The 27,235-nt window shown below is 36.5% G+C and overlaps 1 protein-coding gene across 3 annotated transcripts in view; it reads right to left on the reverse strand.

Moving 5' to 3' along the window:
- Positions 1–737: 737 nt before the first annotated feature.
- VIRMA (vir like m6A methyltransferase associated) overlaps positions 738–27,235 on the reverse strand; it is a 58,684-nt gene continuing 32,186 nt past the window's right edge. For 2 of the 3 annotated variants that reach the window (XM_047841795.1, XM_047841793.1), the window contains exons 12-24: positions 25,722–25,815; positions 25,037–25,581; positions 24,273–24,508; positions 23,522–23,774; positions 21,153–21,370; positions 13,656–13,788; positions 10,027–10,179; positions 9,387–9,547; positions 8,639–8,735; positions 5,224–5,390; positions 4,190–4,521; positions 1,914–2,057; positions 738–1,085 (exon numbers count right to left, since the gene is read on the reverse strand). In XM_047841795.1, coding sequence (XP_047697751.1) covers positions 931–1,085; positions 1,914–2,057; positions 4,190–4,521; positions 5,224–5,390; positions 8,639–8,735; positions 9,387–9,547; positions 10,027–10,179; positions 13,656–13,788; positions 21,153–21,370; positions 23,522–23,774; positions 24,273–24,508; positions 25,037–25,581; positions 25,722–25,815 — 2,688 coding nt within the window. In that variant the 3' untranslated portion in view covers positions 738–930. The remainder of the gene's footprint in view (positions 1,086–1,913; positions 2,058–4,189; positions 4,522–5,223; positions 5,391–8,638; positions 8,736–9,386; positions 9,548–10,026; positions 10,180–13,655; positions 13,789–21,152; positions 21,371–23,521; positions 23,775–24,272; positions 24,509–25,036; positions 25,582–25,721; positions 25,816–27,235) is intronic. The other variant, XM_047841796.1, reaches the window with a different exon arrangement.

Here is a 27,235-nt window from a genome sequence, read left to right on the forward strand (position 1 = left end):
CAACTTTATTTCTGTATGTAAAGTCCAGACTTTATTAGATGTTTCTGACTCTCAAAAGACCATTATTAGGCTATGTCTCATTTAGGCTTTAAAAAATTGCATAATAAAATAGCATAAGTAGGTATAAAGTTGAAACACAAAGTACATACATATTTCTTTCTAATATGAAGGAGAGTGTCAGGTTTCTTTTGGTACAGCCAAAAGATTCCCAGCACCAGGGCATCCTAGTAAATTAACACAGATGTCACAGGGTATTTTAAATTTTGGGGAGTAACACATCTGTTGGACACAACACAAACTACTACTTCAAGGTACTTTAATTAGCACTAAATTTTCCCATGACAGTGTATCTTTGCAAAACCAGGTTTTCAGCAGTTCTGATAAAAAGTACTATGCAAAAAGCATTGTGGAACAGGAAATGATACTGATGGTGTCCAAGCTGGTTCCAAAGTAAGAAGGTGGCAGTGTTCACAGTTACTCATGGTTATGATATAAATTCTTATGAAGCTGTTTGGACCCAACTGTTAATAAATAGAAGTATTAGGTACTTCTTTTGGCTTAGCTGTGCTATGAAAAAGTTACTGCAACACTAAAGGGCACCATGAGCTGAGAAAGTATTGAGGACATCTGTGGCATAGGCAAAAATACACTAAAACCAAAGTCACTTCATTGTTCATTTTCTACCTAAAAAATTTTGTAAATAGTTATATATGAAAGGGAAAAAATATATACAAACGTACATACAAAGTTTGGATTTTTATTGAAATCTTGTGTTAGGTATCAAACAAAATCTGCTTTCTTCAGATAAAAATATTCTCTCAGATGTCTCCAGATAACTGCTAAGTCTAAGTTGGTCCTTTAATGTCTTATTTTACTTTTATTGTCCTCATGAAATGTTCGTATACACTCAGGATGTTCCCAAAAGAATTTTTATCGTGTAAAGGATCGTACATGACGACCTCTACCACTGCCTCCACTGACAAACTTTCCTCTTGAGCCTCCACTGCCGCTATTTGCACTTGCCCAGGAAGGTCCAAGTCCCCCACGACCTCTGGAAGCACGGTCACGAGGACTTGGGCGGTAGCCTATAAAAAAAAGAATATAGTTTTTAGTCATAACACCCTTTAACATTCCCACTATAGAAATAGTAACCTATAAAACTGAGCTCAAACTAAGAGAGGAATTACTCTTTGCCCCTTTAAAATCCATGTGCAGGTTCTTTCTGTAAATGTGATGAAGACTGCTGAACTGTCTACCTTAAATAGGTAAATTGTATGATATGTGAGAATTATATCGCAAATAAAGCTGTTATAAAAAAGTAAGTGAATATGAAACCAAAAGCTACTTCTGACCAGAATAATTCTGGACTTGATATAGTAATGTTTGAGGAAAAACAGGTTATGTGCCTACTCACACAACACCAATATTATAAACAAAAATAGAATACACTGTATGAAGATATCTCTATTACTAAAATACTTTAGTCAAAAAAGCATCTTAAGGATTGGCTTTCATGTTTCCGATTCTGTGTCTCCCTCTCTCTCTGACCCTCCCCCGTTCATGCTCTGTCTCTCTCTGTCCCAAAAATAAATAAACGTTGAAAAAAAAAAAATTAAAAAAAAAAAAAAAAAGGATTGGCTTTCATTATCAGCACATCACTGTGAAACTGCTCAGATTATACGTGTATTCAGAATCCAGAATTTTTATTATTCCCACAGAATATGAACATTGGGCATTCATTTGCAGATATAAAATTAAATTGACTTTAGAATTATAAGTCTATGTTCTAAAATATCCTCTCTCAGAATGAGAGTATATGACATCTGACAACTTAAAAAGGAGGATTCACCACCCCCCCCCCCCACCCCACCCAATTCCCTGCCTCAGCGATATCAACTCGGAAGGATGTATACCTGTAGAACTAAGTGGTCGCAACGGTGGAAGAGGTCCTCTGTTAAAATTGCTCTGGCCTCCACGACTTTCATTGTAAGTTCCTCGAGGAGTATTCTGAGCACTCCAACTGGAGCCTCTTGTTCCCTCCCGACGACTGTAGTTTCCTAAAAAGAGAAAACACAATCAAAACCTACTATTTTCACAACTTCAACTGAATTAAAAAACACTCAACAGGCTTTTCTTATTCTTCAAAGTAATGAAAGAGAAACGGTGAAATGCTGCCTACAGTGTGGCAGCATCGTATGTGGTTAGAAGCTGAGGCTCTACAGCCAGACCGCCAGCATTCAATTACTGGTTCTGTCACTTACATTTATATATCCTGGTCAGCTGATAGTTTTCTCTTCTGTAAAGTGGGTGTACTAACAGAATCTACCTCAAAGGGTTGATATGAGAGTGTTTTACATAATAGTCCCAACACAGCTATGTATTTGCTATTAATATAAACTGCTATTCACTTTCACTAACAACCTCTTTAACTCAGCAGCATGAAAACATGTCAACAATCCACTAGCGAAGTATAATTTCTACAAGTATACCTAGTTTCTAAAATCTTGAAACTTTTTTTAAACAAGGAATAATGTTTAATAAATCACAGAAGCAAAAAATATCATGCAGTAAGTTAAAGTAGCCACCTGTGACAATCAATAAAACAAGTTTTGTGGTTTTTCTGTTACATTCCACAATAGTAGGGGCACCTGGCTGGCTCAGTAGGTGGAGTATGCAACTCTTGATCTCGGGGTTGTGAGTCTGAGTCCCACACTGGGTGTAGGGATTACATAAAAATAAAATCTTTAAAAATTTTTTTTCCACAACAGTAACTTAAAAAAGAAACAAGAGTTGTAACTTAAAGCTCTGCTGTGCAGTGGTCTCCCTAGAGCCCATAAGGAGGGTAGCATTCTGAAACAGGTATGACAGGTGTACAACATTTCAAATGGAATTCATTCACAGGCAAAATCTTGAAATAATTTAAAACAGATTAAATAGGGGTGTCTGGCTGGCTCAGTCGATAGAACATATATCTCTTGACCTTGGGGTTGTGGATTCGAACCCTATGTTGGGTGTAGAGATTTAAAAATAAAATCTTAAGGGGCGCCAGGGTGGCTCAGTCGGTTGAGCATCCAACTCTTGATTTCAGCTCAGGTCATGATCTGAAGTTTGTGGGATCAAGCCCCGTGTCAGGCCCTCCACTAAGTGTGGAATCTGTTTAAGATTTTTCTCTCTCCCCCTCCGCCCCTATCCCCTGCTCACGCATTCTCTCTCTGTCTCTCTAAAATAAAATTTAAAAATAAATAAATAATTAAATCTTAAAAAAAAAAACCCACAACAAATTAAATATAACATCAAGAAGCAAGTAGATAAGAGAATCAATGCTTAACTACTTAGAAGAATCCTAAGGAAATTGTTGCCAAGTAGAACTGTGAGATTGTATATGTACTATTCAGAAAGGATAAACACAATTTTCAATATAAAAAGGAAAATAATTAGCCAACTGACTTCTTTTAAACTTATCACTAAACATGCAATTAATTAAATATTAACTTAAAAAAGATTTTTTCTGGGGTGCCTGGGTGGCTCAGTTGGTTAAACGTCCAACTTCAGCTCAGGTCATGATGTCGTGGCTCGTGAATTCAAGCCCTGCATTGGGCTCTGTGCTGACAGCTCAGAGCCTGGAGCCTGCTTCAGATTCTGTGTCTCCCTTTCTCTCTGCCCCTCCCCTACTTGTACTCTGCTCTCTCTCTCTCTCAAATTAAACAAACATTTAAAAAAATTTTTTAAATTGTTAAAATTTTTTAAAAAATTAAAAAAAAAAAAAGATTTCTTTTTTCTATCCAATAAAGTACTCAGCAAATAGTTACCAGTGGTCTGAGAAGTCGCTTAATTGTAGTAACTGAAAAGTACTTCATCTGAATCACTTATATCTAAATCACTTCTTTTAAAAAAAAATTTTTTTTTTTAACGTTTATTCATTTTTGAGAGACACAGAGAGACAGAGCATGAGCGGGGAAGGGGCAGAGAGAGGGGGAAACACAGAATCTGAAGCAGGCTCCAGGCTCTGAGCTGTCATCACAGAGCCCTACGCGGGGCTTGAATTCACAAACTGCAAGATCATGACCTGAGCCGAAGTCGGACGCTCAACTGACTCAGTCACCCAGGTGCCCCACATCTAAATCACTTCTATTAAATATGCTAATATTCCAATATTCTAACCCACTAGAAAATATACATAAATAATTACCTTTTGAAGCAGGTGGTGTGAAAAACCTATTCTGGCTGTGAAAAGCACCCCGTCCTCCTCGATTGCCTGAAAATCCACCACGAGAAGAAATCTTCTGTGATACTTTGAGTGGTCGTTTTGGTGGGGGTATTCCATCTTGAGGGACCACTTCTTTACTTTCAGCCGCAACAAAGTCATCCACGTGCATAGATGGTGGTCTGCTTGTGTTCTGTTTTCTCTGACGAAAAATATCATGGGGTCGTATACCCTGTCCAAATCCTCCCCTGCCCCTTCCTCTTGGTGGTGGCACAACATGAGCTCGTTTGGCAGGTTCGATGTATTCAGACTTCCCGCTATTAAAATAAAAACACTCCATGAAAACTTATTCTTTTTTTTTCTATTTCCAATGAATATTTAAGTCAGTCTTTGTAATATTGAAAACTACATTTCAATTAGTTCTTATTTCAATTGTGTTAACACTGCAAACATCTCTATTCCTCTCCAGGGATGGACAACAAAACTAGCTAAGAATGGTACTCACATTTTATAATATGACTAACAATTATTTAAAATAATCCAGTTCACCTCTTGTTCAAACCTTCCAAACTCTCATAAAGTAGAAGAACATAATAAAAGTACCAGGGATATCCTGGCCAAAGTATTATCTTAAAAAAAATTCCAGGGGCACCTGGGTGGCGCAGTCGGTTAAGCGTCCGACTTCAGCCAGGTCACGATCTCGCGGTCCGTGGGTTCGAGCCCCGCGTCGGGCTCTGGGCTGATGGCTCGGAGCCTGGAGCCTGTTTCTGATTCTGTGTCTCCCTCTCTCTCTGCCCCTCCCCCGTTCATGCTCTGTCTCTCTCTGTCCCAAAAATAAACTAAAAAAAAAAAAAAAAAAACAAAAAACAAAAAACAAAAAAAAATTCCAAACAATATTCATGACTCAAGTATTATGTCAACTTCCTTTTTTCTCTTATAGTTAGTGTCTATCTTAAAATACATTGCAAGAAATAAGCTTCCATGACCACAATCAAGATCTTCAGTAGAAAAAGTTTTACCTTGAAGTTATAAAGGTCTCATGCTTGTGCTTCCCAAGTTTGAATCCTTTAGTAGTCTTAGTTCTCCCTGGAGATGATGGTTCTGACAAAAATGAGCGCTCTAATTCTGAGTGCAAGTCAAAGTCACTACAGCATTTTTCAGAGAGCTCAATTAGGTCAACCTTTACCTGCAATCATAAAAATTAAACAAAATGAAAAATAATCTTAAATATAATTATTAATGTAACATTTATTAAAATTCTTATTTCCTATAAACTAGCTATGCTATGACTCATAATAAATAAATTATAGGTCGGCCTCTTTCCCTCATCCTTTTTTTTTTTTTTTAATTAATTAATTTTGAGAGAGCGAGAGAAAGAGAGGAGAAAGAATCCCAACCAGGCTCTGCACTGTGAGCAGGGAGCCCAACACAGGGCTTAATCCCACAAACCAGAGATCATGACCCGAGATGAATCCAAGAGTGAGACACTTAACCAGCTGAGCCACCCAGGTGCACCCCCCCACTTTTTTTTTAAAGAATTTATTTTTACGTAATCTCTACATCCAACATGGGGCTTGAATTCACAATCTCAAGATCAAGAGTTGTATGCTCCATTGACTAAGCCAGTCAGGCACCCCTTTCCCTTATCCTTTCAAAAAGCAACATCATTGGTAGTCAAAAATCTTAGGAATTCAGCTGCATTTTGGAGGGATGGAAGAGAGTGGCATTCTTCCTCAAAGAAGGGTTGTCAAATTTGGGAGTCCTCTGCTGTCTGACAAGGAACTCAGAATTTATCTATATAAATTAATAAAGTAGCTCTCCAAAACGTTTCCCAAAGAATCTGAAAATAACATATTTTGTAAGCCCTGTATAGTCAACATATCTATTATAAAAGGATTCTGTGCCACAGATCTCAAAGTTCTACGCATTTAATGAGGGTCCAATCTAAGTTTACTTCCAGAGAAATAAAAATTATGTTTACTTCAGTTTTATTTAAATTTAGCAAACCTAAAACCCCAAATTTTCTAAACCATGTAAGGTTACAATAAAGACAGTTGTGATTCAATATAAAACTTATAAAGAAAACAACATCCTTCTAACAAATATTTTAGATCTATGATGCTAGATATGGTGGGTAGTCCCTTAACCTCTTGTGCCTATTTAAATTTAAATCAATTAAAATTAAATAAAAAATAAAATTCAGTTCTTCAGTCACGCTAGCAACATTTCATTGTTCAACAGTCACATAAGGCTAATGGCTACTATACTAAACAGAGCACATTTCTGAACATTTCTGTTACTGCATAAAGTTCTATTGGACAGAACAGTTCTAAAGAATCATTGACAATTTACACTAAAGAAGAAATTATTTTTTTTTTTAAATTTGAGAGAGCGTGCTAGCAAGGGAGAGGGGCCAGAGAGAGAAAATCTTAAGCAGGCTCCCTGTTCAAGGTGGAACCCAACATGGGGCTCAATCCTACAACCCTGGAACATGACCCAAGCCGAAATCAAGAGTCAGACACAACCAAATGAGCCACCCAGGCGCCCCTTTTTGTAATTTTTAAGCAAGCTTTATGCCCAATGTGGGGCTTTAACTGAAAACCCCAAGATCAAGAGTCACATGCTTGCTCTACTGACTAAGCCAGCCAGGCACCCCAAGAGAATTAATTCTTTTTTTAAATTTTTTTTTTCAACGTTTTATTTATTTTTGGGACAGAGAGAGACAGAGCATGAACGGGGGAGGGGCAGAGAGAGAGGGAGACACAGAATCAGAAACAGGCTCCAGGCTCTGAGCCATCAGCCCAGAGCCTGACGCAGGGCTCGAACTCACGGACCGTGAGATCGTGACCTGGCTGAAGTCGGATGCTTAACCGACTGCGCCACCCAGGCGCCCCAATTCTTTTTTTAAAAAATGTTCATTTATTTTTGAGAGAGAGAGAACAGGGGAGGGGCAGAGAAGAGGGGGACAGGGAGTCTGAAGGAGGCCCTACATTGACAGCAGCAAGCTTGATGTAGGGGTCGAACTCATATAAACTGAGATCATGACCTAAGCAAAGTTGGACACCCAAATGACTGAGCCATCCAGGCACCATGAGAAATTAATTCTTTAATGCAATTTAAATCGGATTTTATGCGATATTAAATTTTTTAATGTTTATTTATTTTTGAGAGAAAGAGACAGAATGCAAGTGGGGGAGGGCAGAAGGAAAGGGAAACACAAAATCCAAAGCAGCTCCAGGCTCTGAGCTGTCAGCACAAAGCCTGACACAGGGCTCAAACTAACGGGTGGTGAGATCCTGACCTGAGCCAAAGTCAGACACTTAACCAACTGAGCCTTCCAGGCACCCCAGATTTTATGCAATAGTTTAAAAGAAGGGAAAGGAGCTCTCAAATATATTAAATACACCTTAAGCATGAAGTAAATAATTCTTTTAGTCTTACTGCATATAATAAACACTAACACTTTTTGGACCAGGGACTATCCAAATATATTTATTTTTCTGATCAAGAAAAAAATAATATATAGTATAATATGTGGCTGAAATCATCCTCCCTAATATGGCTCTGAGAAACATAAATCAGCACGCTTCTAATTTTAAATGTTTAACTATACTCTTACATGTTCAGCATTATGTTTAAGAATGTGAATTCCCTTTTGTACCTATGTTATTTTAATAAATAGATTCTTCACATTTGCCCCAAAATTAAAAGTAGATTGCCACAATACCATTCCTTTCCTTAAACCCCAAAACAGAAATGAATTATAATTCTGTGGGATACTTTTCTCTATTCTATACCCTACAAATATAAGAAAACAAAGTGCCTCAGAGTACTTAGGCAAACACATAATCTTTCCCCAAAGAATCTCATTCTCAGGGCACCTTGGTGGCTCAGTCAGTTGAGTGTCCAACTCTTGATTTTGGCTCAGGTCATGATCCCGGGGTCAAGCCCTGCATCGGGCTCCCCACCGAGAATGGAGCCTGCTTAAGATTCTCTCTCTCCCTCTGGCCCTCTCCCCTGCTCTCACTCTCTCTCTAAAAAACAGAAAGAGAAAAAAGAAAGCATCTCATTCTCAAATATACGTATCACTAACTAGAAAGAAGCAAAATAAGTAGCATAAGATACTGAATGTCCTGGATACCATTAAGTGGGCAGCCGATATGAAAATAATGCAGTACTGGTCCTCAAACGGGCCTTTTTTTGTTTGTTTTTAAGATTTTATTTTTAAGTAATCTCTATTACCCACCGTGGGGCTCAAACTTACAATACAATGAAGAGTTGCATGCTCTACGACGGAGCCAGCCAGGCATCCCCTCAATGGGCTTTTAACAGCCACACAATATGTATCTTATTTTAGTGCTAATAATACACACAAAAACCAAAAAAATCAACAATAACTTTTTTCTAAATATTTAGTAATAAAATTACTTATACCAAATCCAGATCTGTATCAATCTCTTCAGCCTGAAATGGAGTGAACCACATGGATTTCAACTGATCATCCATGACATCAGCTAGCACATATGCAGTCCTAGAACAGAAAAGACATTTGGTAAAAAGCAGAATTCCAAAATCAAATTATTTTAGCTTATCTTCTAAGCAAAATCTGTACAATGTACAATTTAAAATGTCACCCTCGAAACTGTTAGTAAAATTAGTACTTAAAAGCCAAGTTTATTACACTGTAGCAATGTGTACAGAAACTGCCCATATTTAATTTTTCTAAATTTAGAGAGTAATTCCATCACACTGAATAGTTATGCTTTAGAAGTATCAGTAAAGTATAGCCTCCATTCTGCCAGCCTGCTTGTGTACAGCCTGTAAGATAGAAATGGTTTATTATTTAAGTTTTGTTTCATTTTGTTTTTAAGTAGGCCTCACACCCAGCACAGAGCCCAACATGGGGTTTGAACTCACAACACTGAGATCAAGACCTGAGCTGAGATCAAGAGTCGGATGCTTAACTGACTAAGCCACCCCAGGTGCCCCTATTATTTCAGTTTTTTAAAAAAACATATGAAACAAACAAAATGCTACAGAAGAATATGCAACAGAGGCTGAATGTGGCCTACAAAGCCTAGAATTTTTATTATCCAGCCCTAACAAAAATAGCTTGTTGGCCCTCTCTAGACCTCGGTCATTAAATATACAATACTCAACCACAAAACATTGCTTGTTTTACCTATTATTAAACAGATTCTGGAGAGATTCTGGAGCTGAAAGTACTGGTTCTATATCCTGGTCACCAAGAGGTAAAGGATCACCAGATGACTCCAGCATCTGCTTAAGTCCAACTACATTGTCCAACAAAGAATCCAGATTGTCATCATCTTTTGAATGTTCCTAGATATAGACAAAAGCAGAATAAGATGATACAGGTAAAACTTGAACATTTATGCCCATAATCTACTGACTCTTTAGTAGAAAAGGTTGTATTTTTTGATTACTAAGAAATTTGGAATACTGTCAAAAACTTATGAACATTAAACATACTCAGGTAAAACAAATACCAAAACATTTGTCATTTTATTTCTAAAGAATGGTAGCAAGGGACACCCTGCATTCAAATAGATAATTCAAAAACTAATGCCTTCTTCCTTAAGATTCATAACAGTATGGAGGACTTCACTCCAAATTATTAATTCAAAGAGTTATGTCAAATTTTATTACAGGTATCCAACTGAAGGTACACTATTTAAAAAGGTCACTGAAAAACTTGCACTAGTCAAAAAGAGAAAAAAATATATCTTAGGAATGAGCAAATATGTTTATTTTGCTTCTGGTTTTTTTTTTTTTTTTTTTTTTTTTTTTTTTTTTTTTACCAAAACAAGCTTCTCTAGTTCAAGGAACAAATTTTCTGGACTTTCTTCTTTGCTTTGTAGAAGCTGTTTTAACTCTGCAGCATTAATACTCATTGTCCGTGACGGATGAGTTCCCTCTACTTCCATGAGACCACTATCATCTCCACAACATCCCTGTAAATGTCACACACAAGTTAAATTTGAGAGCAGAGAAATTTGCAAAGATGCTTCCACACTTATACAGATATTTAAGCCATTTGCTGCAATCTTCCCCTCAGTGTTTTGGTTTTACACCAGTATAAATGGCTAGTTTTAAGAAAGAGTTAATCAGCTTAAGGCTGAAACACATTTTCTTTGAGTAAGACTCACATAATAAATAGCTAAACACACATATTCAATATACTAGCAGCAAGGTTTCTTTTTTTTTTAATTTTTTTTTTAACGTTTTATTTATTTTTGAGACAGGGAGAGACAGAGCATGAACGGGGGAGGGGCAGAGAGAGAGGGAGACACAGAATCTGAAACAGGCTCCAGGCTCTAAGCCGTCAGCACAGAGCCCGACGCGGGGCTCGAACTCACGGACCGGGAGATCGTGACCTGAGCCGAAGTTGGCCGCTTAACCGACTGAGCCACCCAGGCGCCCCTAAGTTTCTTAACAAAAATATCCAATGGCAAATACACTGGCACTTGCTGGGCATGTAACATACTGATTGATACTTAAGTTAATAAAATGCCTACTACTAAAATAAAGAACTGATGAAACCTGAATTTATCTTTCTAGAGATAAAGCAAACAACTAAAGAAAACAGTAACTATTGTATTTAGGGCTATATTCTGTAATGAAAAAAGTTAATATTTCCTGTTTTAAAAAAAAGTAAGCCATATAGTAAAAGGTATTAAGATAGTGATACTCCCAAATTTCAATACAATTCCTATCAAAATCCCAGCAATTTTTTTGTAGAGACTGACATAGAGATGGAAAAGTAGATTAGTGATTGCCATGGGCTAAAAGGGGAAAAGAGGAGTTTCTGTTATGGGCACAGAGCTTCTTTTTGGGATTACGAAAGCATTCTGAAATTACATAGCAGAGATGGTTGTACAATATACTAAAAACTAAAGGGGTGAATTTTATGAGATGTAGATCATACTTCAATAAACACATTACGAAAAAAGCAGCAGCAGGAAGGAAATCTAAGGTAATAGTGGTAAAATACAAAAGAAAATGAAATATGAAAGGTATTATAAATAAAACTGATACGAATGACAGCTGCTGAAGAGGATGAAGAAAAGGAGGAAAGTTGGCTACTATTTCATGATTTCTATCGTGAAGGTCAGGGAAGATCATGATATAAAAGTAGGACAGATAAATCAAGTTTATGGGGGAAGATAATGAATTTGATTTTGGATATTCAGAGATTCTATCAAGTAGCCACGGGCAAGGAGAAACAGGAGAGGGAAAAGGTGCTAGATAGGATATTAGAAGGTGTAAGATATATGTCATAGATAGAAATGAAGTGATGGGGGAGGGGGGAAGGGATATTCTCCTCTGATTAAGGAAGGAAACAACAGGTCAGAAAAAACAGGGAAAGAATCTAAGGGAGAGTGAAAAGATTGAGAAACCAAACAGGATGGCCTTGATCTTCCCAATGAAGGAGGTAAGAAAAGGAAATGCACTGGTGAGGGATGAATAAAAGCATTAATTAGCAGTCCTCAGGGACCAGCAGCTCCTGGATAACAAGAATGAACACTGGTTAGTGGTTTTTGATTAGAAACTGTTTAATTGATGACATGCATAAGAAAATCTGTCAAACTGATTTATTAACAACATACCACTTAGGATCTGGTAAAACTAATTAGTCTTCCATTACATAAAAACTCCTAAAATTTCTTTATGGTAGCTATAGTCCTACCATTAAATATGCTATTTACCTTTCAGAATCTTTAAGGATCAAAGCATCTGGTAAACTTAATCACTTAAATAAAGTATATCTGACACAAAGCAAACACAAATCTGCCAGTAAAATCAGTATAAAAAAAACTACAAAAACAACAGGGAGCCAAGAGGTGCTTACTAGAGTAAAACAGAAAAAAATTTTTAAGTAGGCTCCATGCCCAATGTGAGGCTTGAACTCATGACCGCAAGAGCCAAGTCTCATGCTCTCCTGACTGAGCCAGCGAGGCATCCCTTACTGGAGGAGTAGATATTCTTAATATAAATTACATGCATTACATGTTTACTAAACAGTAATTTTACTTAACTTTACCTTATGAAATCATCCCATATTATATTTATTTTGGTAAAACTGAACTAAACAGGTCCTCCACAATTCTTTCCAAACACAAATCTTAAATATGAGCTGAATTTTTTTTTTTTTTTTAAAGAAAGAAAGCGTGAGCAGGGGAGGGGCAGTGAGCTGTGCTGACAGCAGCAAGCTGGATGTGGCATTTGAACTCACCAACCATAAGATCATAACCTGAGCTGAAGTCAGATGCTCAACCCACTGACACACACAGGTGCCCTTGAGCTGAATTTCTTAAACCAGTGTTGACAGAATACAGACCCACAGGATGTTAACAGTATATGCACATGTACACACACACACACACACACACACACACACACACACACACACACAAAGTATTTTGCAGGCAATCCATTTGGGAAAAGCTAGATTAGACTATAGTAAAGCAAGTTTCTATTTATCCAGGAACTTTCAGAACTTTTACTATACTAATGTGCACAGTTAAGTTCCATCAGGGGAGACTTTTCCAAACTTATCTGACCAAAAACACTTTTTAAAGGCAAGCCTATTAAAGGTTTCTGGAATTGTGTCTACAACATATACTAGATTTTGGAAAATATGATGGGAGAGATTTTTTTTTTTAAGTTTATTTATTTTGAGAGAGAGAGAGAGAGAGAGAGAACGAGCACACGTGAGTAGGAGAGGGGCAGAGAGAGATGGAGACAGAGAATCCCAAGCAGGCTCCACGTGGTCAGTGCAGAGCCCGACGCAGGGCTCAAACTCACAAACCATGAGATCATGACCTGAGCCAAAATCAAGAATCAGAGGCTTAACAGACTAAGCTACCCAGGTGCCCCAGGAGAAATTCTTAATTAGATTTTAACAATAAGATTTTAGAGAAATAGATACTTAGTATCTATGATGGATCCAAAATACCCTAGTGTAATAAACTTTGCAATCACCCCAAAAGCACAATATCCAAAACACAATGAGTAAATGCTCAATTAAATGACAGAAGGTAAATATCTGATTAAGAGACTAATAAAATTCGACTGCCCTGAATGTCCCTGGCAAGATAACTCAATGTAAAAAATTATATAAAAGATGAAGGCTCTGTAAATAGTATTTTTCTCTAAGTTGCCAAGTTACAGAGTATTCACAAATTAATGATGTTTAATAGATTTAAAAAGAGTTCAGTAAATTCTACTCTAAAACACCTATCTTTTTTAGAAATCAAAACCTTGCATTTATAGTGGAGTAAGGACACAGAAAAAAAAACACTATTCTAAGTTCAAACTTCCAAAAACCATTTCAAGATATTTTTGAATGCAAGTGATTTAACTTATGACAAAAGTCTATAAATTTAAAAAATACCAAATACATACATATACATTTATGTACACTTACCATTGTGTCAGAGTTAAGAATTTGTCTCATAAATTCCAAAAATGAAGATGCAAGTTCACCTGTGTCCTTACTAAATGTGCTGACCACTCGTTTCAGTAAACTATGCAGAGCATTACTGTTTTTCCTCAAAGAACTGTAAATAAAGAGAGAATATGTCTCAAAATTTGAACATATAAATCTAGTATGAGAAATAAATGATCTCCAGTTCAGACAGAACAAAATTCAATCCATCATTTAAAAAATGTTTTGGTGTGCCTATGTACACACACCATTTTACAAAGCAATATCTACAGATACCTTCTTTTAAAAATAAGCTTCAAGTCCCCCACAAAAAAAGAAAAAATTTCCCCCAAATAATAAAGATATAAAACTTAGCAAAAGAAACTCCAAATTCTCTATTTTTTATACTTTTTATAGCCTGAGGATTTCTCTAGTACAAGGAGGTTATAGCTGTCTCAGAAGCCTGACCAGAAAGCCTGCTTTATGTAATAATTATTATGTAAATTATTTAATAATAATAATAATAATTATTATTACTATAATTTGACAGAAGAAAATCAAGGGTATAGACTGGGGGTCTGCAAACTTTTTATGTAAAGAACCTAATGGTACATATTTTATGCTTTGCTGGCTAAATAAAAACGCAGTCTGTTTCTCTCTATACACAACACCAGTGTCAGTCACTACTCAACTCATTTGTGTAGTGGGAAAACAGACACAAACACCACATAAATGCTGGCTATGCTCCAACAGAACTGTATTTATAAACACTGAATTTGGCCTGTGGCCCATAGTTTGCCAATTCCTGATATAGGTAGATTTAAGTATAACAATCAACCATATCCAAGTCCTGCTAAAATTATTCTATACAATTACACAGCTCTTTGTTGATCAAAAGAGAATTTCAAGGACAAAGTATTCTAATATTCAATTGTGCCCTTTGAGTTGTAACAATTCATAATTAATCAAAATGAAAATAAGATTATATTAACACTAAACATGCAGTGTTTACATTTGAAAAATATAACTCAGATGGATTCTGAGATGCCATCATAGAAGACTTTGGTAAAACAATACAAAAGAGAAAGATAAAGACTCCTGCTCTTGAGAACTTTATAAAATACTGGAATGGACAGGCACAACAGACAGGAATGAGATTAAATACAAAGATAATATGATTAATGGAAAAAGAATGGATATAAACTGGACTACACCAATTACTAGTCTCTACATATAACCTTAAGCAAATACTTCCATGATCTATTAAAATCTGGGGTCCACTACATACCTATTAGAATATCTAAACTTTTAAGCTGGTATTTTTATTGCTCAACTTTTTTTTTTAAGTTTATCTTTTTATTTATTTTGAGAGAGAGACAGAGAGCAAGTAGGGAAGGGGCAGAGAGAGAGGGACACAAAATCCCAAGCAGGCTCTGAGCTGTTGGCATAGAGCCTGACGCAGGGCTCGAACTCACGAACTGTGAGATCATGACTTGAGACGAAGTCAAGAGTCAGATGCTTAACCAACTGAGCCACCCAGCTGCCCCTGTTGCTCAGCCTATAAAAAAGTTGTCTATAAAAAGGTGGTACACTGATGGAACTGTTCTGTATGCAACTGTGGCAATAAACACATGACTCTATACATTTGTCAAAATCCACACAACTGCACAACATGAAACATGAATAAGGTTACAAGGAAGGAGAGAAAGCTAGAATCAACATCTAATATTAGAGTCAAAATGTCACTATGGACTCATTTAAAAAAATACATACAAAGTGATGAATCACGGGAATCTACCCCCAAAACCAAGAGCATACTATATACACCGTACGTTAGCCAACTTGACAATAAATTATATTTTAAAGAAAAAAAAGAAGGAGGAGGAAGGCACTTCAATCAACCAGAGCAATGAGGCAAGCTGGATCCTGTCTGCCTCCCCTTGTTACAAACAGCCAAGCACCAAGCTCAGGAATAGAAGGGCTATTCTCCTTTGGGATATCTGATGCTGATGGCTGTTACTGAGCACAGAACCCAGTGGGAACCTGATGGCCAACCCTAGGAGCCCGCTGAGTAAGTGCCAGCTCCATGGCTCCTAAGGGTGAACGAAGACAGAGTCAGAAACACAGTAACAGAGAGGGAATCACTGCAGCCAAGACCAAAGTGCGTTCAACATTTCCATCCAATGGGAATGTGATCAATGTAGAATAAAGATATTTAACTTTATTTCCCTTAGGCCCAGCAAAGAGGCCAGCTCCCCACTAATACATCTGGCCCAGCCTCCATACAAACAGCTCTCGGCAGGACCCCTTCTGATGCCCTAGGGCTCTGGATGTCCATGTAGTCCTAAAACCAAAAGGCCAGGGCCCCTTTGGCTCAACCTGTCCCACAGTCACAAGGGCTGGTCCACATTTGACATACGCAAGCCAGAGATAGTACTCTGAAAGACTGAATTTGTATGGACCCTGAAATGAACTCTGATGGATAATAAAGCAATGTCATGAAACGTGAAAAAAAATAATAAACAAAAACAAAAACAATACATACATACAAATAAATAGATACAAAAAGAAATGTAGACATATATATGCATGAGTTAGGACACAGGCATATATTTCCTAGCTCTATCCAATAAGAAGAAACAAAATCAGTGACACAAGCTGAGCAACAAAATGAATAGCAATAGTATCAGATTATCATACAAAGAGAAAAAAAATAATGTCCATAAATTCATACTTATATCCCTGAATAAGTAAATAAACGAGGAAAAAGTGGTAATTCTTCTTTATAGAAGGATAATTAATAAATTAAAAAGGAATAAGAGAGAGGCACCTGCGTGGCTCAGTCGGTTAAGCTTCCTGACTTTGGCTCAGATCATGATCTCACAATTCCAGAGTTCGAGACTCATGTTGGGCTCTGTGCTGACAGCTTACAGCCTGCAGTCTGCTTCAGATTCTGTGTCTCCCTCTCTCTCTGACCCTTCCCCGCTCATTCTCTTTTGCTCTCTCAAAAATAAACAACCATTGGGGTACCTGGGTGGCTCAGTCGGTTAAGTGTCTGACTTCGGCTCAGGTCATGATCTCGCGGTTTGTGAGTTCAAGCCCCGCATCGGGCTCTGTGCTGACAGCCTGGAGCCTGTTTCAGATTCTGTGTCTCCTTTTCTCTCTCTCCCTCCCCATCTCAAGCTCTGTCTCTCTCTCTCTCAAAAATAATAAACATTAAAAATTTAAAAAATTAAAAATAAACCATCAAAAAAAATTAAAAAAGGATTAAGAGAAATACGAAACCAGCATTGGGATACCACAGTAAAACCTGCCATATGCCTAGATTCACTGATGAATACTAAAATTAGTGGACAAAAGGGTTTTTGTTTGTTTTTAACAATACTTTTAAATGTTTATCTATTTTGAGAGAGAGAGAGAGAGAGAGAGAGAGAGAGAGAGAGAGTGTGTGTATGAGCAGGGAGGGGCAGAGAGAGAGGGAAAGAAAGAAAATCCCAAGCAAGCTCTGCACTGTCAGTGTAGAGTGCGACCCAGGGATTGAACTCACGAACTGTGAGATCATGACCTGAGTGGAAGCTGGATGTTCAACCTACTGAGCCAACTGGATGCTCAACCTACTGACTAAAGTTTTACACAGAAATAAGATCCTGTATTTGCACAATGGAAATATATTTTGGAAATATATTCTCCAAAATATTTAATTAAAAATGGAAAATTATTAAGTTTACAGTGCAGAATCCTGACAGACAGCACCTCAGCCAAGTGATCAAAGTGGATATCATCAGAAATATATCAAGCATTTCCTAATACGGTGCACTGAAAGAGGTATTTCTGTGTAATCTTCTCAATAAAGCATAATCTCAATCTAATTATGAGAAAACATCAGACAAAGCTAAATTGAGGAACATTCTACAAAATAACTAACAAGTACTCTCCAAAAATGTCATGGTCATGAAAAACAAGGATACAGGACACAAAGGATACATTACAACTAAAAGCAATGTAGGATCCTGTCTTGGATCTTAAAACAGAAAAAAACATTAACAGAAAAACTATAAAATCTAAATAAATTTTGTATTTTAGTTAATAGTATTATGCCAAGGTTAGTTTCTCAGTTTTGATAAATATTCAGTGGTTACATAAGACATTAACATAGGGGTAAGGTGGATGAAAGGCATATCTGAACTCTGTACTATTATTTTTGTAATTCTTCTGAAAGTACAAATACCTCAAAAAAGAAAATTTTTTGTGACATGCTTCAGGGTTGTTGTTAGAACTATGTAAAAAGCATAATAGTGACCTGCTCATAAGAAAAAAAAGGCAGATAAAAAACCAGATCATTCTTTGCCTCTGCTCAAAATCTTACAATGGCCCTTATAATAACCCTAAAGGCCCTTGATCTGCTGCCCCCCACCTTCCCCCCAGGTTACTTCTCCGACCTATGCCCTATCATTTTTCTCCTTGCTCTCTTATTCCAAAGATAGCCACCGTGACCTCATGACTGTTTCTCAGACACATTAGGCATGCTATTTGTGATTGTTCTCCCCCAGGATATTAACATGTTTCACTCTTCACCTTTGGGTCTTGGTCTTTGTTCAAGGGTCACCTTCTCAGTGAGGACTTCCCTGATCACCTCCCCGTATTTCTTTTTTTTTTTTAATTTTTTTTTTTGTTTTTTAACATTTATTTATTTTTGAGACAGAGAGAGATACAGCGTGAATGGGGGAGGGGCAGAGAGAGAGAGAGACACAGAATCGGAAGCAGGCTCCAGGCTCTGAGCCATCAGCCCAGAGCCTGACACGGGGCTCGAACTCACAGACCGCGAGATCGTGACCTGAGCTGAAGTCGGACGCTCAACCGACTACGCCACCCAGGCGGCCCTCCTCCCTGTATTTCAAATGACAACTCCTACCCTCACTCTGGCACTCACCAGCAGCTTGAACTGCTCTATTTAATGTTTTTCTGTAATATACTATGTATTTTATTTACTCAATCTTTAGTACCTAGAACAGTATCTGGTCTAGAAGAGGCATTCAATAAGTATTTGTGGACTAAATGAATCCAGTGTCCATTTTTATTCTTTCATAGAGCCTACTATGTACCAGGTTTCTAAATGCTGGGGGACTAAAGTCAAGAAGACACAGTCTCTTTCTTAGGGTAGCTTATATTCAAATAAACAATAAATCTACATAATGCAATGTCAAACAGTATAAATACAGTGAAAAATATAAAGGGGGATAAGGAATGGGGACTCAAAAGATAGACTTATTTTAGTGTTTTGTTGTTGTTGTTTTACTTTAAGTAGGCTCCATGCCCAACATGGGGCTTGAACTCATGACTGTGAGATTAGGAGTCACATGCTTGGGGTGCCTGTGTGGCTCTGTCAGTCAAGCGTCTGACTTCGGCTCAGGTCATGATCTTGTGGTCCGTGAGTTTGAGCCCCACATCGGGCTCTGTGCTGACAGCTCGGAGCCTGGAGCCTGCTTCAGATTCTGTGTCTCCCTCTCTCTCTGCCCCTCCCCTGTTCGTGCCTGGTTTCTCTCTCAAAAATAAATAAACATTAAAAAAAAAAAAAAAACTTCACATGCTCTACCAACTAAGCCAGTCAAGCACCCCAGGATAGACTATTTTAGACAGGTATTTTGACAGGAAAAATATTTATACATATACATGAGTGAAGTGAGAAATAAGTCTTATAAGGATCTAGAGGAAAAACATTTTAGGAAAACAAAACAAAACAAAAAAGTCTGGAGGTAGAAATGAGCTTGACAGGTAGCAAAACTGAGGATAAAAAAGCTATGAGGTTAAGTCAAAGAGATGAGCAAAGGCCAGATTGTATATAGCCTTAAAGAACATTATAGAGTTTGGATTTTACTGCAGTATAATAGGAAACCACTGGAAACATTTCAGCAGAACAACAAATGTATCTGTTTTAAGTTTAAAAAATCAGTCTGAATGCTCAGAAAATAGATTTTAGGGGGACAACAGTGGAAGCAAGAAGTAGACTGGAGGCTACTGAAATGAGTCATGCACGAAATGACAGTGAACTGGACAAGGGTGGTAACTACAGAGTGGACAAAAGTGATCAAATTAGGGATAAATTTTGGAGGTATGATCCACTGGACTTACTGATAGGTTGCACGTAGGAAGTAAGGAAAAGAGAGAAATCAAAATCTTGGTGTTTTGTGTGGACAGTTAACGTGATAACACTTACTGGGATGAACAAGACAGAAACATATTTGAGAGCAAGAATTTCAAGAGCTCTGCTTTAAATCTGTTCAGTTTGAGATGTCCAATAGAAAGTCAAGCAGAGACATCAAATAAATGGATGGGTTATTTGGACCTTAGCAGAAAAATTAGAGCTAAAGGGAGAAACTGGAATAGGTTAAGACAACTTAGGAAAAGATTACCAATAGAAAAAAGACCAGAAACAGGAATCCAGCAAAATTAAAAATATCACACATAATACTATGAGAGCTTAGGAATGGAGGAATCAAGGAAAGTTTTTTGGCTTTCCTGGAGATGGAGAGTAGAAGATGAGCTTTAAGGATATAGAGTAAATACCCAGGCAATAGGAAAAGGGGCATTCCAGAGTAAAATGTAAAGATTATGGTGAGAGACTAAGAAGGGGGGGTAGGAGGAAATGGAAAACTTGGATTTTCAGCAGGTGCCACCAACTGAAAGAGAATATAAAAGAGGAGACAGGTTTTTCAGGAGAAGGAAGTGGAGAAGGTAGGAGCCAGCACCAAAGAGCATTTGGAACGTAAGTTTTCAACCAATGTTACAAGAATTAACGAGAGGCACAAACATGTTTCCTCCTCCTTCCTGTCTCATAATCCTACAAACTTCTACAAATTTCCAAGCAAATCTACATAACATCCAGCTACCTTCCTAGAGAAGAAAAAGATGAGGGCATGGACAGAGAGACTGAAGCAGAAATTACACTTGAGGTTTACATCATCTCAAATTAATTTTATCTCAGCCACTTCTCTACAGAATAAAAAACACAGAATCAGCACAGAGTATCACAGCACCATCACAGCACCATCACTTCTGTTTGTTTGCTTGTTGTTTAAGTAGGCTCCACACCAATGTGGGGCTTGAACTCACAACCCTGAGAAAAAAAGCTGCATGCTCTACTGACTCAGCCAGTCACGCACCCTACACCAACCATCACTTTTAAAGGACTACAGGTAAATGTATCAACAAAACAAAAACAGTGTGAATTAATATCCCTGGAACAGTAAGATTCCCTTCTTAAATACTGTAAGATGTCCACATTAATTTGTCTATCTATTCAATTTATATTTTAATGCTGAAGATTGGATTACTAGCACACTTCACTACTAAAAAATCCTTTCCATAAATACAAATTTCTCCACATGAAAGAAATCATATCTTCAGCCTTCTACAACAGCAATGAGTTAACTAATTTGGGGAGGGATGATAGAGTGAAAAGTTAAATCCAAGAATATATTAAATTAGATAAAGCATTACCTTTTTAAATGAAATAATCCATAATCATGCTCTGCAAGAAACATCATTGTTCTGACACATGTCAGTAAACAGCTATAACTGCTCTCAGAGTTAGCTAGCATAGCCAGTAGACAGTCACAGATTGAGGCCATCAATTCTTTGTTTGGTAGAGAATTGGAGAGCTGCTCCAGTTCAGAAATAGAACCTTCAGAAGAGTTTGGCAAAATAAGCGCAATGTCCTGTGAGGGTGGAGAGGAGTAGGGAAAAATTTTCTTTCATTATTATCACCATCGATTAACATTTTTATTTCAGAAACACACAGCAACTAATACTTAGTAATTATCTCATCAAAACATTGTCACCTTCCTACACCAAATATAAATTCAAACACATTAAGAACAATAGCGTCATTTTGCTCTTCTATAAAAGGTAATTCAAGGATATACGCTTAAAGAAACAAAGACAAATATTTTACTTTACAATATTTTTACTTTAAAAGAATATCTCTTTTTAAGCTTGCACTTATTTATTTGTTTGTTTGTCTGGCTCTATGCCCAACGTGGGGCTTGAACTCATGATCCCAAGATCAAGATTTGCATACTCTACTGAATGAGCCAGCCAGGTGCTCCTACACATTTTTCCTTCTGTACTGCACTGAGTGTAGTTTCTATCTTCAAGTGGTTACATTCTTTTGGTACTAAAAGATTTTAAATCATGTGTTATTGATTCATTTGAATATCTTTTTAATTTATAAAGAAATCATTCAATGAAATAAATTTTTTAAATGTTTATTTAGTTTGAGAGAGAGAGAATGCATGTGCGGGAGAGGGGCAGAGACAGAGAGAAGGATAGAGAATCCCAAGCAGGCTCTGACTGAGCCACCTAGGTGCCCCCAGTGAAATAAATTTTAATGAACATATTGGAATTTAAAACATCACAAAAAGAAATGGATAGAGCAAATAAACATTTAAGCACTGTCTTTCAACTAAATATTTTATTTTCCTCTAGTTTTTATATACTTTTAAAATTCAAGTTTTTCAGCACTAAGCAAGTTTAACCAACAATAACTAAAAACTCTCACCACTCTCTTTATAGAAGTAAATAAAGTAGATCTTACAGAAACATTTTTAGGGATGTCTCATTGCCTTTAATCACTTCAACATACTGTAAACTAGTATTCAACATGGGTTACAACCAAAAAACAAAGTTTGAATCTGAAGGCAAATATAGTAAGATGAGGCCAAGAATGAGGTTTACGTGATCAGGGCAGCTATGGTGCTATGGTGTCATTCAGATTAGTCATAAAACCTGACCTGGGTTATATAACAAACACCAGTCAAATGGACACTTTAGGGTATAAGGACTTAAAATATCCTCTCTGCCAGGTCCAAAACTATATTCTACCAGGTCCTCTTTTTGTGAAAACAAGTCACACCAAAAATGCTCCTTCTTAGGTGTTAAATGTAACCAAACTGGATTTTTGTCAGCTGAATAAAGATAATCTTCCAACATGGGATCCTATTAAAAATATTCTGCCTGGGGGCACCTGGGTGGCTCAGCTGATTAAGAATCCAACTCTTGATTTTGGTTCAGGTCACAATCTCAGAGTTCGTGAGATCAAGATCCCCATCAGACTGCACTAACAGTATAGAGCTTTGCTTGGAATTCTTTCTCTCCCTCTCTCTCTCTGCCCCTCACCCTGCTTGTGCACACATGTGCACTTAAGTAAGTAAATAAATATTAAAAAATATACATTCTGCCTGAAAAAAATCACATCTGATTAGACAGGAGCATTATGATAAGCTAAAGTACCATTAGGTATAGAAATCTTAAAAAATCTCAATCACAATGAGCTTTAAAAGTTAAAACAATTTTCATTAACTCATGGAATTATAAACTGGAAGTCAATAATATACAAAGGTAGAAATACTACTACTTTTGGTCAACATCTGTAAGGAGAGTAGTCGGAAACACACTAAAACTGTAGTAGCCTATGATACCTTCAAAAGTTGTCCTAACAAAAAAACACATGGTATTAATTCAACCAATCGCAAAGCTATAAAATTCAAGAATGAATCTGTGTATAAGTGGAATGAAAATGAACATGCTGGACATAACCAACCCCAACGAATATAGTGGCACATAAAGTAACTATCCAATGATGCAATCTCATAAAGACCTCTTCAGAGAAACCTGTGAAGTACAAACCCAAAGAAAGCTATGAAGCACCAAACCATTTTATTATTGGTTCACTGGTCAAACAAGATCTCCCCGAACAACAGTAGGAATAATAAAACAGATGAGATCTCTGTGTTCACAGACAAGATTTATATCAAGGGAAGCTTTGGAACCATATACAAAAAATGAATTTATAAAATAACTATAAATACCTGATCACAGAGAGACTGCAAAATGGATGTGATATATTCAACACATTGTTGGCGAATAACACTGTCTCCAGGAGACCGCACCAAAGCTAACAGATCCTGGAATATCTCTGCATATCTTTCATCACCTTTAATAGTTCCATTAATTAGATGCAAAATAGCTAATTTACAAGCTTTGTGTGAAGCCAGAGCATCAAGAAGAGCAAGCAACCTGGTGGTTTGGCTAGTGTACTGTTTTTCTTTATCTTCTGAAGTGCTGAAATAAAATCAATACATTTAGTAAACAAAATTCTTAACTTTAATATTTAACTAATATTTATTTTCCAACACGTATCATCTTACACAAATCTTGTATAAAATATTTCAATCCTTGGATATGATGACTTCTCTGGAATTTTACAATTATTATAAAATTTTATAAATTCAGATTTCAATATGTATTTTTTTAAATCAGAGTACTTTATAGTTCACCTTTTAAACACCCAAAATCAAGACCTTCAAGGTATCTTGCACGTGAAATAAAGTTTTCCAATTAAAAACAATCTATATATATTCATATACATACACAAATGTGTATGTATACCTGTGTATATGTGTACACACACACACACATATATATATATATATATACACACACACACACACACACACACACAGACATATATTATCTGAGCATTCTAAACCCTGGTTTCCACATTCTAAGTGAAAAAAAATGTATGTGTCAAAAATAATTTGAGGAAAAAATGTTTAATACCTTTGCAAGTCTTCTACAATCAAATCCAACACAGTTCTCATAATCAGAAGTGCAGTTGGTGAGGCAAGATCACACAATTGAACACAAATACGCCGTAACATATGTTGAATGGGCTGGCAGGTTGTGCCAGAGAAAGAGCGAACTATTTCTTGGAGCAACTTTGCTTGAACATGAAGGTGCATGCTCCACAATTTTCGGGTGTTGAGTGCCACTGATATATCATGTGGCTCAATAACCTGTTAAAAAAGTATATTGTGTGTGTACGTAGATTTTCTTTAATATTTATTTATAGTCACAAAAATTGTTCAGGAAGAACTGTTACGAAAAGAACACATGCTTAAAACATTTTTCTATTATACAATTAAACATTTGCTTGAATTCAATTCATCTAGAAAATCTTATTGTTCTCAGGTTAGCAGTCAGTAGAACAGAGTCCATTGGTGAACCAACCTAGTTAATGGCAAATTCTAACACATGATAAAGGGGAAAAAAAGGATTTAAAAATAACAAAAGTACAAGTATACATAACAGCATAATAAAATTCACATTAACAAAAATTTATTAAAATGTTGCCCCCCATATTTCTTTAATGACCAACTTGCTTCAGTTTTATCTCACCCTCATCCAGTTATTTTATGTCTTTTTTAGGGGAAGGGGATGAGGGTTGTGGGTTTGGTTTTTTTTTTTTTTTTAACAAAATCACTGGCTTTTTTTAAAGTGTTACTGCAGTCATTTATAAGATGCATGTTATATGGAAGTGATACCTGAGTTGTTTGCATGGGCAATGGTAGAGGCAGCAGCTCTGAAAGTAGTATGAGTCCAGAAAAAAATCCTTCAGGAACCTTCAAGATTGAAGAAAGAACTTCTTTTAACATTAAAGACCAAGTATTATTGGCCAGTGTCTCTTCTGAGATTGTGAGTTTTTCATTAACTCCTTGTGTAAAAGTCAGTAAGATATCAATGATATCATTTTGAATTTTCTGTTCATCACTATCCAAACGACCTGAGAGAGGGATAGAGCACAGGAGCATGTGTAAAGTCACAAGTGCTGAAGGAACACGCATGTCCTTAAACTCAAAGGATCCACCTCTCAGGAGTTCCGTTAACATAGTTTTAAGAAGAGTGAGTGTGCAGCGAGCCATTGAAATAGTAGTAACTCTGTGAAGGGTAGTCCCCATGTTGACATGGAGCCTCCAGGGCTGAGTCAGAATACTGTTCAATTTTTGTAGAACCCGAATAAAGGTGTCCATTCCTTCAGCAGAAAAAAGCTGAATAACGGCAAGATTCCATTTCAGGTCTTTCTGTTGACCTTTATATAGGATAAGGGGGGAAAAAAAACTAATTACTTAATATGTTAATCATCAGTTAAAATTTTTTAATATTTTATTTAATAAATGACATTTATACTAGGCCTTAAGAATAGTTTTTAATGTATAATAGCCATATTACCTTCAACAGGAGGTGGTGGACACGCGACATTACAGAGAACACGCAAGGCGGTGGTAAGGCCAACTCCTTCTGGGGTCATCAAATTATCGATATTCTTTAAAAATAAAAATGAACAGAAAGTTTAATTCTTGGTGCTTTGATACAAATCGAGAAAAAATTCCCAAGAAGGCATTAGTTAAAAATACATTTCATAGTAAGTACTTACACTTTAAGTATCTTAATTAAATGTAAAACATGAATAATGCTTATGAAGTTTATAAAGGTTATTTTATAAAATGAATAATTACAAAGTGCAAGTAGACTAAAAAGTGCTGATTAAAAACAAAGGTAACATACAAAACTGAATGAGACTCCTTGTATTAAGAATTTAAAATAGTTCTTTATCATATACTCTTTCTAAATACCCTCCCTCCCAAAAATGAAGCAATAACTGATTTTACAGAGTCTTGTGGGCACTAAACCTCTTTTAAAACTGAGGAAGCAACAAGGAAAGTTTTAGCACTATATAACACACTTAAATATAGATACCTAGTTGTGATGGTCAGTTAGGACATGGTTAAAGGGAAAAGAAATACAGTTGCCTATGTCCTTAGCACCTGCCCATGCCATGTTTCCTGACAATAGTTATGTCTGTTTTTGTAGTTTCTACAGAGAAGCACAGATGGTTTGAAAATCCTCAGAAAAAATAACGTTTAAAAATGTTACTCTTTCAGCTTCTAAACCTCAGAGGAGGAACTTAAAAATTAGAAAATTCCTTTCCCTTATACATTTTTCACCTTACATCTTTTCCTCTGATTTCTTCCTTGCTGCCTTTCCATGATAATTCCACAAACTACATAAGGCAGCATGGAGCCACCAAGGGAAGTTTCAGTCTCAGATGAACTGCTTTTGGTATATCTTGGAATAAGAGTCATTCATTATTAAGTATAATTAACGAATAAGGATTTACAGAAAAGTCAAAATTCCTTTAATTATAGCACGTAATTTAAATTTCTAGAACTAAATTTCTTACTGGTTAAAATCTTGTACCCAAGTATCTGATGTTTACTGGATGTTTCCTTATATATTTTCCTGACCACACACAAGTACCCTGAATACATGACAACTTAAATTTACAGACCAAAAATGATCATATTTCTGCCAAATAAAAGACTGAATATAATGAGAAGCTCCAGACATCATACAAAGCATAGAGTGAGGAACACAGAAGAATATGATGGCACCAAAGGAGATTAAAGTACTCTTAGGAAAGATGGAGTAAAAGGAGAAGATAAGGGAGACAAGTCAGTAAAGAAAAATCTAAAGCAGAGAAACCCAGATTAGAAAGAAATACATGTATGTTATTTTAATAACACATTTCAACTCCAAGACCAAGATGTTTTACACACACACATACACAAAAATACACACAGTTTACCTGTTAAATGAAAGAGGAGATAATTCAAGGTTCATTCTTTTAGCTTAAACTTTTTATGCATCTATGACCACCTTTAGCCCTTCTTCCTATGTTACAC

The sequence above is a fragment of the Prionailurus viverrinus genome, chromosome F2 (genome assembly GCF_022837055.1).
Source record: "Prionailurus viverrinus isolate Anna chromosome F2, UM_Priviv_1.0, whole genome shotgun sequence".
In the NCBI taxonomy this organism is placed as follows: domain Eukaryota; kingdom Metazoa; phylum Chordata; class Mammalia; order Carnivora; family Felidae; genus Prionailurus; species Prionailurus viverrinus.